Source organism: Cornus florida, unplaced genomic scaffold, assembly GCF_030987335.1.
Source record: "Cornus florida cultivar Cherokee Brave unplaced genomic scaffold, ASM3098733v1 CherokeeBrave_3.0.0_Hap2_Chr03, whole genome shotgun sequence".
Classification (NCBI taxonomy): Eukaryota; Viridiplantae; Streptophyta; class Magnoliopsida; order Cornales; family Cornaceae; genus Cornus; species Cornus florida.
The window spans coordinates 51,088,722-51,106,184 of NW_026775573.1; the positions used below are offsets into that span (position 1 = coordinate 51,088,722).

Sequence of the window (17,463 nt, forward strand, 5' to 3'; positions counted from 1 at the left end):
CGTCTCCCTTCCATCTATTTTTCCATCCTCCAACCAAACGGAGCATATATTTCTAGCATCTTATATAAGTCATCCACCAGTACAGCTTACAAAACATACCATTCACAGTGGGGGAAAAATTCACTCAACCAGTTGGTTCTTTCAGGCATGAATAATATATGGCAACTCGACTTTCCTTGCTCCGTGTGTGTGTGAGTCGTGTGTTCCAAAAAGGGTCAGTCAACTCTAACTTCTGTTGCTGTGTTGTACACCCCTATGAATCATGATTCAAAGTAGTCTGCAGACACTTCTGACAGATACACAAAAGAAATACACTTCTGTCGCGTTTGACCAAATCGATGTTTGTCTGAACTAAATTTACTCCGATTCTAAGACGCCAATTCGATACTCCCAAATATAGCAACTAGAAGTGTCGACACGGGGAACAATAATAGTATAAGAACACCACAGGCAAAAATTGGAGAAAGAAAATTGAATTAGTTATACAACTACCATCTCAGCATTTTCAGGATCAATCATCCCTCTGTTTAAACAACCTACAAGAGAAAATGAACAAAACGCTCTTGTTAGGGGTTCTCTGTCACTTCATCTTCATCTTCATCAGGTAACATTACAGTCAATAAAGAATATTTGACCCTGAGAGAAATCTTGCCCTTTTCGACAATAAGTCTCGCCCCAGAAACGACCCAATATCCCGGATTTTCTTGGGGCCCTCTCATCATCTCAGTCATATCAACGAACTTCAAAAGTTTGGGTGCTTGGACAGGAACTGGAGGTCCCCCGGGGTAAACAGCGGAGTTTATATTCACATCAGCTGGCTGTGGAGGTGGCTTCATGACTGTAGTGAAATGATGGCTTATAAGAGTTGATATAAGTCCGGATTTACGGGCCAAACCTGGGGAACCATCCCATTCTGGACGTTTTACTACTGCAGCGTTTAATAGATTTGAGAAGCGGAGTCGTAAGAACAGAATTTTTTTGAAGCCATAATCTCCAACTTGCAGTTGAGCTCCTGTTACTATGGAAAGATCCTCATCAGACTCAACTGGAGCTGTACAGACATGGGAGAAGTTCTTCCATTGAACTTTTTCATAGTATTTTCGATCATAAGACTCTTGGCAGAAGTTGCCATTTGGATCGTTTTCAAGTAGGAATATCTTCGGAAGAGAGGACAGGTGCTGCATGTGGATGGCCAATCGGTTACTTCTTTTACCTTCTAGATATAGTCGGAGACCAGTCACAGGCCTTTTGCCCACATCAACCTGCCAAAGTCAAACTAGTTTATCGTTAGTCCTTGAAAATTATTATATAAATATTTCAAGCTTTTATTATGAACGTTTTGAAAGATTTTAGGGAATCAAATAAGGTCAAGTCATGTAGAATGAAGAAACCCTAATCATGAATGCATGAACCTGGATTGGCGAGTGCATTAATGTGTCAATTTACCTTTTTACCATTGTAGAACAAGATTACTCATATACCATTGAATGTAGCTCCATATTCCTTCATCATCCAAGTGTAGAAAGTAACACACTAATTTTTTAACAATTAACTTAAAGCTAATTTTTTTTTTAAAAAGTTACATACTCGGGCTTTGTTCTGCGAAATTTGTCAACCTATGTCTCATTGACCTAATAATTTGGCTAATTCAGCACGTAGGTTTACACGAATGTGGTCCATTCAGTGCTTTATAGTGCTCACGTTTTGTCTAATATTTAGAAAGTCATGTACCAGTTAGACTGGGGCTTACAAATGCTCATGTTTAATTTTTATCAAAAGATCCAATGTAGTTTCCAAGTGAAAACAATGCCTCCAGACTACTCGAAAAACTCCAAGAAGGTTCGCAATTGAAGAATCCCTAATTTTGTAAAGATAACATTCTAAAATTTTCATTTTTCATTTTTCTTTTCTTTAGCTGGATTAATTTGGCTAGTTTGGTCTGCTGGCTGTTCGCATAGATTGGGTCAAAACTGGATCTGGGTATTGGAATCTGAGCTGATTCAATTATGAGCTGGATCTTATGTGGTTTGAGTTGGGTAATTACTTGAAATAAGGCTGACCTTAGCAGATCGACGTGCTTCAATGGAGACAGAGATTGTCAATCTGGGTTTCTGCAATTTGTGTTGATAACTGAAAAGAAAAAGAAATAGTAGGATTAAGTTTTGCTCAGGCTCGACTGAAGGTTTGGCAGATGGGTCCTGTTATGCGATGTGATGAGCTATGGTTTTGACGGGGAAGACGACAATCTGAGAGATGAGATAGGGCTTGTTAGCTGTAAACTGGCGTGACGGTGTCGACGAAGATGGCGCTGGTTCAATTCAGTGGAAAGACAATGATACGATTACGGCAATGCAATGGATAGGAAGACGACAAGACAATAAACATAGAGATATATAAAGAGAGAGAGAGAGTTGAAAGAACGAGACGAGAGATCAAATAAAAGGTGCAAGAGAGAGAGAGAGAGAGATGGGAGAGAACAAAAAATAGATAGAATGAAGAAGAAGAAGAAGAAGAAGAAGAAGAAGAAGAAGATAGATCAAAGCTTAGAAAAATATAAGAAAACCCAAAACCTATTTTTCCTTGTCCCCACACCTATAGCATAGGTATGGATCATGTGCGGTGGGTGCATTTGTGGGAGTCCCATCCTAATACCTATTAGGGAGACTAGATACAGACCTAACTTTTGATATTATTTTACACAAAATTAATTGCTCATAGACTCAAACCGCTACTTCCTCACGCTTGTCAAACGAGCTTTCACCACAGCACCAAGGAATGACCCCTAAACTGTATAAATATAATACAACTAAAATTTTATTAGGTTTGTAGGAACAAGAGTGTTACTACTATTTAATAAAAATCATAAATATTATTATTATTATTATTTTATTATAAATTCTGTATTGATGGCACAAAAGAGTTACAAGCCTTAAAGTTATAAAAATGCTCTATACCATACTTTGGGGTACACAATTGAGAAACACTAGAGTAGTGCAAGGCTGTGAGTTTGTTCTTATAAAGCTATCTCTTTTTCTCCTTTTCCTATTGAAACTTGAGATTATTTTATACTCCCTGTGTCCCAAAATAAGTGTCCTGTTTTGGGAACCGTGACCGTATTGTGTTTGGGGCAACTTTGAAGACAAGACTAGTACACTTTGTCTCTCTTCGGACGTGCCTGGAGAAGACTACTGGCGAATATGGGTTGTATCTTGGACCGCTATCACCAGCACATAGGGAGGCCATGCGACTTTAGGATAGTGCTTGCATGCTCTCATTATCCAGGCCAATTCTTTCCTATTTATTTTATTATCATTGTTTTCTTATCTTAATTTCTATTGTTGATATTATTGTATAGATTAATATTCTATGATTCATTGTTGTATTCATGATGTTCAATTTGATGTATTATTCATGTTAATCCATGATATTCTATTATCAATTCGTGTTGATGTATTTTTTTTTTTTTTATGTGAATAATAATTTTATTTGTTATGATTATAATGTGTTATAATTTATGAGCAATTTCCCCAACAGAGAGTTCAATATGACATATGAGATCATCTTAAGCAAGCATACGAGAATGCAACATTAGCCCGCTAAGTTTGCTGATTCTTTCACACATACAGACACTAAGTGCCTGTCTAATTTCTTCAAGGTAGAACACTGAGGATAGCAAAATAAATATGAGAACACCAATACTGAAGTTTGCTCCATAGAAACACCAGATATGTTGATGCACATATCCACAGAAGAAAACATGGTTGACCATAATTCATAGTTGAATGTAGCAATCAAATGGTATGATTTGATACTTCGGTGCACATAAAAAGGTTCTTAGATTTTATGTATCTATTCATTTCTTGTTAATAAGGGTTGTAAACATGGGCAAACCCAGTGCACGAGGCTCCTGCCATTGCGGGGTCTGGGGTCAGATGTACATGCAGAAACGTTTTTAGAACCTGTGATTATTATATATTTTTATATACTAATCATTCAGTCAACATATATTAGAGTTTAAAATTAGTGGTGGTTCAGACTATAAATGCCCAAGAGATTTCATAAACATGGTATGGATCCTTCTAAAACATAAAATACAACATGAGAAGTGCATGCAACCTTGTCCATTAAGAAGGTTCAACAAGTGAACACACGAGAATAATCTTACAAGAGAAGAAGCTTTACCGGAGTGGTGTTTACATAAAGCTTGGGACCCATGAAGCTGAATTGCAAAGATGCTGTACTTCGTTGCCTCCGTTGTGGACCAAGGGGAAGGTCACTGAACACTGGTGCCCACTGCCTTGGCAGTTGAAATTCCAAAAATGGATGGAGTTCTTCAATTGGCGGTTTATCTGCCAGCAGAAATTGAAGCCCCTTCCATAGTTAGGATTTTATTAAATAATGATGCGATTAATTTTGTACTAGTAAGAAACCATCCCCGTGGAGAGAAAAGGGAACAGAAAAACTTAATTGAAACCTATGGTGTTGCAGTTATGCGAGAAAGTATACAGAAAAATGGGTCTTGCTCACAGCGTAAATAGAGATTTATGGCGTGGCTCAAGTAGCCGCTCCCTGAGATACCATTCAGCAGAGAGGTAATCGGGATGAAGGACATTGAGATCACATCAGGTTCAAACTGTACAGTATTTAACCAATCACTATGCTTTAGGTTTCTATCGTCGTTTCCACCTCTCCTCTTGCAAATGCTTGCGACATCCTGTAATTGACAAAGCACAAACTTATAAAGTAACAAAAGATCTAGGTTCCTTACGATAAATTCAAATAGGCTTATGAAGAAATGATATGTGTAAGCGTGAACCTCATTGTGCAAATATGAACTTGATGGACTGCTATCTGCAAACCTCAACCGCTGCTCCCTGATTTCAAACTGAAACAAAATGATTAGATAAGACACCTTGAAAATAAGAACACAGAATATACCCATGTAACTTGTTAAACACTAATAAGGGTCAAGTGCACTAAACCCCCCGAGCTTTCTTCTCTCTCCCAAGAAACCCCCCTGAACTTTAAGAAAGACACTTAACCCCTTAATTATTCCGTTTGTTACAAAAAAATCAAATTCCATTACTTTGCTGTCTCATATTTAACACCAATTGAAGGCACGTGAGCCATGTGCCTTGGGAAAAATTTATAATCCAAAATATACCTTACGACTGCGAACCACTCTTCCTCCAATTTCCTCCCACTCTTCTCTCTCCTCCAACAACCTCCCAGCTTCTTCTTCATCTTGCTAAGCCTTCTTCTACCCATCATTCGCCTTCAAAGCCTGGAACTTAGAATGATTATAATACCCAACTCCCAAAAATGCCAACCCATATCCGAACAAATTCACTGGCATCATGGCATCCTTGATCACCGACCACAAAAACGCAATCAACAGCCAATACTTCACCACACCAGCCACATTCATAGTCAAAGCAGAGGTCTTCCCAACAAGCAAAAACACAACCAAATTCAATGCAAATGCACAGAAAGAATTTGTCCCAAAAATCACAAAATCGAAATAAAAATCCGACCTAGTCTCCACAACAACCAATTAAGGAGATTCAATGCAATACCCTTTGATGTGAGCAAGATCTGAATCATCACCAACCGAGTCACAACAACACCCAATTGGAGAAACAAACCTCACAAATCGAATTTGGCTTCTCCGTAGGCAGCAATCACAATCCCAATCATTATTGACACCATGTTCGCCATTATTTCCGATTTGAATCTCTCTTTCTTGAAGAGAATTCCAATGGTGTACACAGCAACAAGCATGAGGACTTTGAGCATTTTGAATGAAAGACACAAAGAGGTAGATGTAGGCAGAGTTTGAGAGCCAGAGGCTGAGGGAATAGAGAGCTCCGACGGGGACGACGGAGGAGAGGTAGAGGCCACGTGACATGGGTTCGACGAGAGAGAAGACGCGAACGCAGAGGAGGGCTAAGGGGGAGCAAAAATCCATGTGGATCATGGTGAGAGAGATCGGGTACGGCCAGTTGTAAAGCTTGCGATCGAGGATGTACTTGTTGTAGATGATGATGGTGAAGCTGAGGAAGATCCGCGGCCCGCGCTTTTTAATGGGGGGGGGGGGGGGGGGGGGTGTGTGGTGGTGCGCGCAGGATAAGCAGGGAGGTGTGTAGGATTAAAGGTATATACATATACCCGGGTAAATATGTTATACATATAAATCTTCTCTTTTGGGGGGTAGGTGTCGCTTATTTATTGGTTCTGAAAATTACATTGCCTCATCAGCAACTAACAATATAAAACTACTTAACGGCGTTGTTCAACTAGGGGCTAAATGATTTTTTTTTCCATTAACGGCTGGGTGACGGTCCATCATTGAGTGCAACAAACTGAAAATTTAGGGGGGTTTTCTTAGTTCAAGGAGGATTTTTACAATCAGGTCATACTTCAGGGGGGGTTTAATGCACTGAACCCTAATAATAATAATAACAACAATAATAATAACCACAATAGTAATAATAATAATTACTAACCTTTTCAGTAATAAGATAAATCAATGCATGAGATGGCATTGTCAATTATGAAGGTTTTTCTGACCACATTACACAATTATGCTTAATTATTGTATCCATGTCATAAATTAGAAAGTGTTAGGTCAATAGGACTTACGTTGGCAAATATTGTAGAACAAAAGTAGAGTCTGTAGCGTTTGTTTTAATTTCTAGTTTAGACTAGAAATTTCAAAAGAAAGTTAGTACTAGTTGTTACCTCCTACACTTGGTTGAAGAAGGAAATTGAAGCTACACTAAAGGGTATTTGCATAATCTTCTTCTACAAGGGAAAAGGGGGAAAGTGACACATTGATGCACTCACCAAATTAGGTGTCATGCATGCATGATTAGGGTTTTTATTTTCTACTTGATTTGATCTTATTTGTATCCCTAAATCTTTCAAAATACGAGTAAGTGTTTCTGGAAATTTCCTGATCTAAATTTTTCCGAGTCTTAAAATGCAGTAGACTTTGATTGATAGAGCAATCGATCGAGGGCCACTAGATTGTGTCAGTCGATCGACCAACCCTTCGATCGATCGAACCATATGGGAACTAAGTTTCCATTCTAGTTTAAAACACTACCAAACTATCCACTGATACCTCTACTTTTCCTACAAATATACCATGATATGGTAGAATAAAAAAAAACAAATCTATATACCTAGAATACATATTGAGAGAGCGTAATTTTGAGATCTAAAGCTGCATTATTTTTTTCTTTGTATTCATCATACTTATTAGAAGTGAGTGTTCTTCATTGCATATTAATATCAATCGCTGTAGAGCTATGACAAACAAGTTCAACACCACTCTCAGTCCATCATCAGTGATTGAACTGGACGATTAGAGGCTGAAACTAAATTAATGGTGGAGAAGTAGATCTGTGAGGAGCAAAGTCTGTCACCGAGTAAATTGTGTACCTAGAGACTTGAGGAGAATTTGGTGGATCTGTCAAGTGATTGAACTAGGAGTTTTAAGGGTAAGAAACTGTAAATATGTAATCTGGGTTTTAAACCTTCTTTCTCATAGGATTCGGGTTTGCCTGGACTACTTGTGGCTTTTCCAGTTTGGGTTTTCAATGTAAAAAATCTCTATGTCAATTATTCTTATTGCTTTATCTTGTTTTATCTATTGATTGCATGCAAAAATTATGGATTGAGTAGTTTTAAAATTATGTTATGACTTAAAATTAGTTAAGTTAGTTTAAATTAAAAAGCAGTCAAAATTTGGTAATCCAATCTGCAAAACCTATTCACTTTCCCTATAGGTCTAGACTTATCCAAAAAAAAAAAAAAAAATTCCCTATTAGATCACCGGCCTTGCACGACTCTCTATCAGAGTCTCGGATTACAGTCCGAACTATCAGAAATTTTTTTTTTTTTTTTACTATTTTGGTAAGTTGATTAAAGAGGTTATTCAACACTGAACACAAGGATATATATTACCATTCAAGCTAATTAGTTTGGATCATTAATCGCAACAAGAAGATGAAAAGTCATGCCACAATAAAATTTCATGTTCTTGTTGATGCAATGATAATGCTTGACCAGCATTTAATTATCCCACACAAGTAGCATCACACAATATGCAGAAAATTCATATTATTTTGTTTTAAGGTGATTTCTTTATATATCATTAATGGTTTAAAATTTTAATAGTAATAAGAGGCAAAAAGAACCATGTAATGAGAGAGATGAAAAGTTCAAACTCTGTTGAATACTTGTGTTTAGCCACCCCAAAGCTGAGGAGTTTAGGAGACAAGTCTACCCCCGCAACCAGTTCAATAGGTTGGGTAACAAAATTGATCAGTTTAGCTTAGGATTAATACTGATTACCAAAGAAAAACAAAACAGGGTTGGCTTATGTTTTAGACATGTCATATACATAGTCGGAATGCCTTCTCACCTAAAGCAATTATTGCTGTAATTTGCATTCGAAAAAGGGATTTATATAAGACCCTTCCTCAACCTCCACCCCAAAAACAAAAAAATAAAATAAAATAAAACAAAAAAAAAGAGAAAAAAAAATAATAAAAAGGAAATTTCAAGATGAACACACAGGCAACCACTGCATACTAAATTGTTAAACCATAACTATAAACACATTTCCCAAGAACCAGGAAAAAAAGGATATGGAAAGAATATGCGGTGACAGAACAAAGAAGTAAACACCAAAATATTAGTATAAAACATTAAAGAAGAATCTACATTAGTAGTTATATGGCATGAAACCCCGAAAACGAAAAGGTTAACTGGTGGCTGACTGTTATCGGGTTGATAATGGGCAGTTGACAGTTTTGTTTTGTAGAGAGGTTAATGATTGGGAAATTGCTGAGGTTTTTTATCTCTTTGCACTGCTTTACAGCCAGGTGGTGGAAGGTGGAGGTATGGATGAGAAGGTGTGGGTGGGCACACCTAGAGGGGGGTATTTGAGGATAGGTCCTTCTACCGGAGTCTTGATGGTGATCCCAGGCCAACCCTTCCTTGGAAGGCTATTTGGAGGACGAAAGCCACCTTGAAGGTGGCGTTTTTCACTTGGACAGCTGCCCTTGGTAGCATTCTCACTCTTGACAACCTAAGGAGACGCCAGATAGTCGTGAACGGGTGTTGTATCTGCAAAAAGACACAGGAATCAGTGAACCACCTTCTCCTTCATAGTCAAGTGGCAAGGGATGTGTGGTCTTTGTTCTTGAATGCTTTTGGCATGGCTTGGGTGTTTCCCAAGTCCACGGTTGATATGTTGGAGGCTTGGAGAGGGTGTATAGTGGATAGCCGAGTCAAGGATGCATGGAGAGCCACACCATTTTGTTTACGGTGTCTGTGGCGTGAGAGAAATAGGAGATCCTTTGATGGAGAGGAGACCCCTATTTGGTCTCTCAAATACAATATTCTTTCTGCTCTATGTTTTTTGGGTCAATGGGGCATATCGTAAATCTTTGGAGCATCTTTTGGATTTTGTGGATAGCTTGAAATTATTATTTTTTTGATAAATATGGATAGCTTGAAATTATAGTGCCGTTTTAGGCTTCTTTGTATTCCTTTGGGAGCGCTCCCCTCTTGCGCCTTTAATGAAATCTTATCCAAAAAAAAAAAAAAAATTAAATAAGTAACTTTTCCTTTTATAAGAATTGATTCGGCAACCCCTAAAGAAAGGCTAATCACCCCTCAAGGCATGCCACAAATATGACATTAGGATAAGACCTGACACAAACACACAGACGCAGGAGGAGGACATGAAAAATCTTTACAAATTTTCTGTTGTGTACAAAAATCATATAATATTTGACAAATATTAACTTTAGTTTTTATGAAATCATATTTGTCAAATTTTATATGGTTTTTGCAACTTGTGAATTACATTAACCAACATATTTGTATGCATCCATGTGTATGAATCTAAATACATCAGGACCAGTAGGAGCCTTAGGCGACTTAGGCCGACTGCCTAAGGCTCCCAAAAAAATTTATTACCTTATATTATTACCTCACTAAAATTTGTATTTGCTTACATTATTAGATCCCAGTCAATAGAGAGATTTTAATAGTGTGGCTCAAAAGAATTTAATTCATTATAAAACTTTTAATTCCATTTTCAATTAAAACTCGTAATTTCTATCCTTACACCCCCCCCCCCCCCCCCCCCAAAAAAACTTTTTCTACTCTCCTCATTCGACTCTTTTTTTAATTTTCTACCATTATACCAACCGTATTAATTATTGAATATATATTTAACCATAATTGCGGGAATTGGTAAAACTTCCCATTTTCTCCTATTAACATTTTTTTTTTTTTCCCCTATTCCTCACTTTTTTCCTCCTCTCACTACAACTTTTTTTTTTTTTTTTTTTCCCTATCCTTCACTCATTACAGACTCAAAGACTCTCTATCTCCCTCGTCTCTCATTCCAACATTTTTTCTCTTCTCCACTCATTAGAATCTCACTCCTCCATCTGAACTTGCTTTTATTCTCGCATATTTCAATAATTTAGGAATCTTCAAAGATTCGAAGGTAGCGGATTTTTACAAAATAGAAATAAAAGGATTTAAGAATTCATTGGAAGATTTGGACCAGATTTTTCTAACATCAAGTTCTATTATTCTTACTTCATTTATTTTGTAATCTTATTATTTCTTGTTATCATAAATTGTAAATTTTGTTTGTGAGTTGTGACCATTTTTATTTATATTATTGAATATGCCTACTAGAAAAATATGAATTTAGATATAAAAACTTAAAAAGAAGAGGAGAAAAACATTTTTTTTTTTCCCCGCAACCAAAACAAAAGAAAAACTAATTCAAGAATCTAATAAATAACTTTGCATCTCAAAAAGTAAGAAGCGTGATTTTTAAACAAACATTATTAGCTATTATTTGATATTCATATATTACATATTAAAAGGCCATTTTTATATTTTTCGCCTAACGCCTAAAATTATATTGAGTCGCCCCTAAAATACATGATTATAATGACTCTTCTCCTACTCCCATATTTACTCCTTATAGAATATTTCTTTATCTTTTGCTTATTTATAAATATAGTTAAGAATTTTTATCAATTTATAAAAACCTTACTTTTAAGTTTTCATAATATTTTTTCTTCTTTTTCCATGATAAAAGAAAACCATATGCATCTTCAAAGTTCTAAGGTTCATCAATTAGTTGTTGGTTTCTAAGATTTTATTCCATGAGTCTGTAATTAAGAACTTCAATGTCAAGCATGTATCTGACAAGGACATGTTTTTTTTACAAGTAAAAAATCTGACAAGGACATTGATCCCTCCTTACAAGTGTCCATGCTACTTGGGGTGAAACCTAACCACCAATAGCAAAAACAAATATCCCATTTCTATAAGCTGACATCTTTAACTTAATACCTCAACCAACATCCACAACTTAGGGGTTTATTTACAGACAAATATTATCAATGCATTACTTATCAAATATATATATATGATCAATGCATAATGAAATGTGAGTATCAAGAGGAGTATTTTCAAATGCCAATAACAGCAAATAAACAACAATAAATAACAAGATTCTTGAATATATGTACGATCCACCTAAAGCCACTTTCACTCAATAATAAAAGTTATCTATCCATCTTTGACATTCTTCAAAATAGGTATTAGAATGGCAAGCAAATTTTAAAATGACTATCCACCTAGCAATGATCAGCTATTACTTAAGAGTGCATTGTGAATCTTCTAAATTCACCAACAACAAAAAGTCATAAGTGAAGTTTCCATAATGTAAGCCGTCATCCGTATAAAGCCCTCCTAAAAAAGACTGCAATGAGGATTATGCCCACAAATTTGTAATAAAAAAGATTCAAATGAAATACTACACTGACTACAAAAATGAAAATATTGATGTGAAAACAATCTGAAACCAGGAATTTATCCATTATAATCATCTTACAAACTTCAGCAGCCAATAGGGAAAACAATCACTACATTTACAGTGTAGGACCTTGCGAATAAAGCAATTATAATGCAATCAAGAGTAAGATGCAGATCCAACTCCAAATCTAAGACATTCCTTATGAACAATTAGACAGCAAAACCATTTTCCACATATTCTGTTAAGGAAAGAATAAAATTATCCACTTTACCAATGACCAAATCGTAATGATATTTAGGAATAGGGTGAGCATTACGGATATTAACATCAGACAAATTCTCCCCCAGTTATAAATTTGAAGGCAGTTATCTTCCAGAGAGTGTTCAAGAACCTTTATAATCCCTGCTGCACACACATTCCAGCAGTACGATCTGGCTATCACAATCTCTGTCAATAAGTTATGCCCAGTCACACATGTCCATATAATATCTACCGTCTCTGTAACATCTGTTCTGTACAAGGAAACCAATTGAACAACCAAACAAGATAGAACTACCAACATGTTGCTCAAACCACAACAGTAAGGATTCAATACTCCATGGACGTTTGTTCTTTTTGTTTGAAATTTGGTAGAAAGCACCAAAAAGTGGCCACACTTTTTTTTTAGGATGAATAGACAAAAAATATAGAACCATGAATTATATTTAGCTACGCAAAAACCTGATCTATCCTGTAATAGTCATCTACTAACAAGATGAAACTTGAAGAGAGCCTTTATGACACGATAGATTGATTTCTATAGTCCAGGAGCGGCAACCATCAAAATAAATCAGTTTAATTACTTTACTATAGATATGCATCTTTAGGTAGGCTAGCATAGACAAAATAATTACAAACCTTTTCATTTTGATGAAGTTGTTCAAAATCCATGCCATATTGTCCACTTGCATCTAAAAATCTCTTGTCTGCCATTGCCTTTATCCTTTTCTGCACATCAGCAGGTTGAAGCGATGAAGAATGCGGCTGCTTTACATAAATTACATCCTTCCCTCCCATCTTTATGCCAACAATAATATGAGTGCCAAATTTTTCAATAAACCTGGTACAGTGAAAATGTACATTAGTATTATTGCAATCAACTAGCACTTCTCTCCCGCCAAAATGTAAATTCATATTATTCCACCTGAATTAACTTTTTCGAACAATAAAACTTGATAAAATGTTGACAACTCCTTTTATATCAGATCTCAGCAGATCCCACAACTCACGGGGCAAAGCACGCTTGCAAACTCACCTCAAATGGAAGCTTATGCTATAAGATGCTGACATACATCCTTGCAATTTCTCCCACTACAACTAAAATAGGGTTTCCCACCCTAAACCTGAAAAAATCCTACACATAAATACTTTTTAAGATTTATTTTTTAATCATGCTATCATCCCCATCCACTAGACAGCACAACTCCACCTGTTTACCTTCCCAGACGCATTTGTTCACCATTATGATGTTAAACTTTGAAATGTCACAAAATGGTTATACAAGAAATGGCATAGCTGCATAGGTGTACAATAAGGACGAATACGAAAAATAAAGATAAAAAGGTATGTCCTGAGAGATAAGGTTGTATTCATGATAGCCATGGTCAAAATTTTAACAGAATGGAAAGCACAAGAGACTCAGCTTGAAATACAGAACTATAAAGCTATCATTGCAAAGAAAAAAATATATATATAAATTTTTCAAATTTCACCTTGCCAAGGCAGCAGGTTCCCATGACGATGGAACAGCTTTCTTCACGTGATCACACAGTACCATCTGAGACTTTTCTAGTGCAACTGTATAAAGCGTGATGAACACGCCATCAAAAGCAAGGGTCTTGGTGTTGGCTGCATCTTTCTGCCAACAACCTGAAAACTCGAACATAGTATTAAAGAGGCCCGAAGGAATTTTCCCAGTCAAAGATATCTCCTGATTTAATTGCTCTGACATCTGGAGAAGGGAATGGAAATGACAACATTCAAATTAAGATATGAACATAAACCATACAGGACATAGTGGAGCAATAAGATGTTCGACAACTATCATATAATGTGTGATTCAATTATAACATTCAATGAGCCGGTAAGTCACAAGGCAGATAATGTATGATTCAATTATAACATTCAGTGAGCCGGTGAGTCACAGAGTCATCTATTCTAATTCTAGTATTTTCAAACAACAGAAGTCTTAACTTCGTTAAGCAATAAATTACATAAACAAGGCATGTATTCATCTCTCTTATTACAACTATATCAGACCACAGTGCATTCAATGCGACTAAAAGTGGCACATAAGAAATAATAATCATAAATATGTTTCCTTTAACAAGGAGTGAAAATGCACATGTGATAATAATCCTCTTAAGATTCATGGCCGAAAACATGTTCTTAATACGAAATATGGCATATATTCATATCACTCATTAACAGTATATCAGATTCAGACCACAGTGCATTCTAAAAGCGGCTGGTAATCCTTTAACAAGTGAAAATGCACATAATTATCCTAGATTCATGGCCAGGAACATGTTCTTAATACAAGATAACAAGGCAACAAAGTTCATATACCCCCTAATCACCAAAGCAAACACATGCAAGTCCAAAAACAAATAAATAGAAGTAACAAAGTAAGCAACGAATCTCCATAAGCAGAACAATGAAAAGATCATCAATTTTGTCAAGAAAAAAATATATATACTGATACCTGCTGAAAAGAGAGAACATCTGATCGAAAACGAGTCCGTTCCCCTTTATCACATTTTATAGATTTGGGTACATTTGGAATCGAAATTCCACCAGGAAGAACAACCTCTCTACCATGATCCTCATCCACCTCAATCAAACGGGCATTGATCGAATCCCCTTTACAATACTTGAGCCTCAAATCCAATGATATATCATACCCACGTCCGATAGACTGAATTGCAACATTGGCAGCTTCAGGAGCTGAAACCTTGAGCGCCATTACTTAGAAACTTCGATAACACCAGATCCAAAGTATATACTCAGATTCGTAAAAACACATAGTTCTACCAAGTTCAATCTGGGATTCAAAATATTAGAACACTATAATCATTTTAAACTATTCAAATACATGATTCATGAAGCTCAAAATTGCAGCGAAATTCATACAAACTCAAGCCAAAAAGGTAGCTCTAAGGCTCGAACACCGAGCTCAGCATGAGATTTAACGCTGCTGAAAACCCTAGCTCCATAAATGATTAATCTGGTTAGTAAAGATCGGTTGGGAGCTCGGAAATGGAAAAAGTCAGGAATTAAAGCGTTTAGAGATAGAGAGAGAAACCCTAAAAAGGGCTTGTGGAGTTATGATGATTTGTCTGCTTCAGTGAAGTTCTTGGTTTGACTTAAGTGAGAAGATTGCAGACGGAATGAGAAATGCGTTGAATATTTACTCCAAATCAAATCTATTCGCAATAAATTGCAACCGTAAATTTTGAATGAAAACATTTGTCTTTACAGCTCTACCACATTTATTTTCAATTTTCAAATTTCAAAAAATAATAATAATAATTAAATAAATACTTAAAATTTAACCATCATAAAATTGAAAGTACTAACATTATTTTTGAAATGAAGTTTGAAAAATATGTAAAATTAGCAAATAAAGACTTCTGACATAAAAAATGGCATGTGCAGATGTGACGAAAAAACCTTCTTTCATACCAATTTTACCTTTTTGAGTTTCCAAACCACCCCTCCCTCATTTATTCCTCAGTTCTACATATAGTATCCTTATTTCTAATTTTTATCACTATAAAGGCTCTCTCTCTCTCTCTCTCTCTCTCTGCTCTTTAATCCTCTCTCTATATTATTTCTCTTTCTATATTTACTCCTTCTTTCTTTCTATATATATATAGATACAGAGATACATGTGTTTATATATATCTCTTCATGAAAATATCTAAATCTATACCATTATTAAAAATACAAGGAGTGTTAAGAATTTCAAAGGATCATTATTCATAAATAAATTATTAAAAATATATAAGTAATAAAATAAATAAACAGTAAAAATACGAACATAATTTACCAATTAAAATATAAACATAAGTTAGCAATTAAGAATTACAAATAATAAAATAAGTTACCAATTAAAATACAAACATAAAATAAAAAGAATATATATATATATATATATATATATATATACTTGGTCATCATTATTTATAAATAAATCTATCTATATATCTATATTATTATCTATATCTCTATACTATATTATGTATTTATATCTATATCTATATATAAAGTATTATTAAAGTGTAAAGAGTTTCAGTATTTTACTATTTCAATATTTATTTATTAATATAAAAATATATATTTATTAATTGATATAAAATGAATTAAAATAAAAAAAGTTTACCAAATAATAAAATAAGTTAACAATTAAAATAAATCCTATTACACCTGAAATTCTTGAATGCTAAAACAACTTTACTTTTTCTATTTTATTCTATTTCTAGCTCTTTCCTAAATATAAATATAGATCAAAATCTATCCAAATAATTAAAAAATTACCAATTAAAATTAGGTAATTGTTTAATTGAAATATTTATTTAATGATTTAAAATATCTTGATAAAATAAATGACGATTAATAAATTACCAATTGACATGCTTTAAATCATTTACAGATAAAATAATAAAATAATTTACAAAATAATAAAATAAGTTACCAATTAAAATATTAAAATAAAATAGATAATTATTTAATAAAATAATTTACCAATATCCTATAAGTTACCAATTAAAATAAATCATATTATGCTAAATTACCGATTAAAATTAAATAGGTAATTGTTTAATTGAAATTCAATCAAGAATTTTCAAATCATTATTAAAACAACTAAAACAAATTACCAATTAAAATTAAAGAGGTAAATGTTTAATTGAAATTCAATCAAGAAGTTTCAAATTATTATTAAAACAACTAAAACAAGTAACGTATTAAAATAAAATAGGTAATTATTTAATAAAATAATTTACGAAATAATAAAATAAATTACCAATTAAAATAAATCATGTAATTGTTTAATTGAAATTCAATTAAAATGTTTCAAATCATTAAATAAATTACCAATTAAAATTAATTAGGTAATGCTTTATTTGAAATTCAATCAATAAATGAATTACCAATTAAAATTAAATAAGTAATTGTTTAATTGAAATTCAATCAAGATGTCATGGTTCAAAATTCTTTATTAATTATGTTGATTTATTTTTATTTTTTATTTTTATGTGTTTGTTTAATTATGTCATGTCAGCATTTATTAACTAAACAAATAAGTTTTGTAATATTATATAATTCCTTGGCTATAAGTTTTTAAATATTATGTATTTCATTATCTAATTATATGCATATCTATACAAATAATTGCAACCCCTTAAACTTGAAATTTTACACTTAAATTTTAATTTTGACAACACATTCGGCTTCATAAATATTTAAAATTTTAACTACTCAAAAAAATTACTAATCAATTATTTGAAAAAGTAAATTTATTTTGATAATTTTTTAATTAAAATTATTAAAAAACT

General features: G+C 34.1%; 1 protein-coding gene and 1 pseudogene across 1 annotated transcript; both read right to left on the bottom strand.

Annotated features, from left to right (window-relative positions):
• Window positions 1-457: 457 nt before the first annotated feature.
• On the bottom strand, window positions 458-15,309 carry LOC132300499 (MACPF domain-containing protein At4g24290-like). The gene is made up of 7 exons (XM_059797605.1): window positions 14,610-15,309; window positions 13,618-13,856; window positions 12,764-12,965; window positions 4,817-4,885; window positions 4,528-4,714; window positions 4,183-4,349; window positions 458-1,262 (listed from the first exon to the last, which is right to left on the bottom strand). The coding sequence occupies exons 1-7, from the start codon at window positions 14,868-14,870 to the stop codon at window positions 567-569; spliced, it is 1,821 nt and encodes a 606-aa protein (XP_059653588.1). The 5' UTR covers window positions 14,871-15,309; the 3' UTR covers window positions 458-566.
• LOC132300501 (probable sugar phosphate/phosphate translocator At5g25400) lies at window positions 4,894-6,099 on the bottom strand (annotated as a pseudogene).
• Window positions 15,310-17,463: the final 2,154 nt, after the last annotated feature.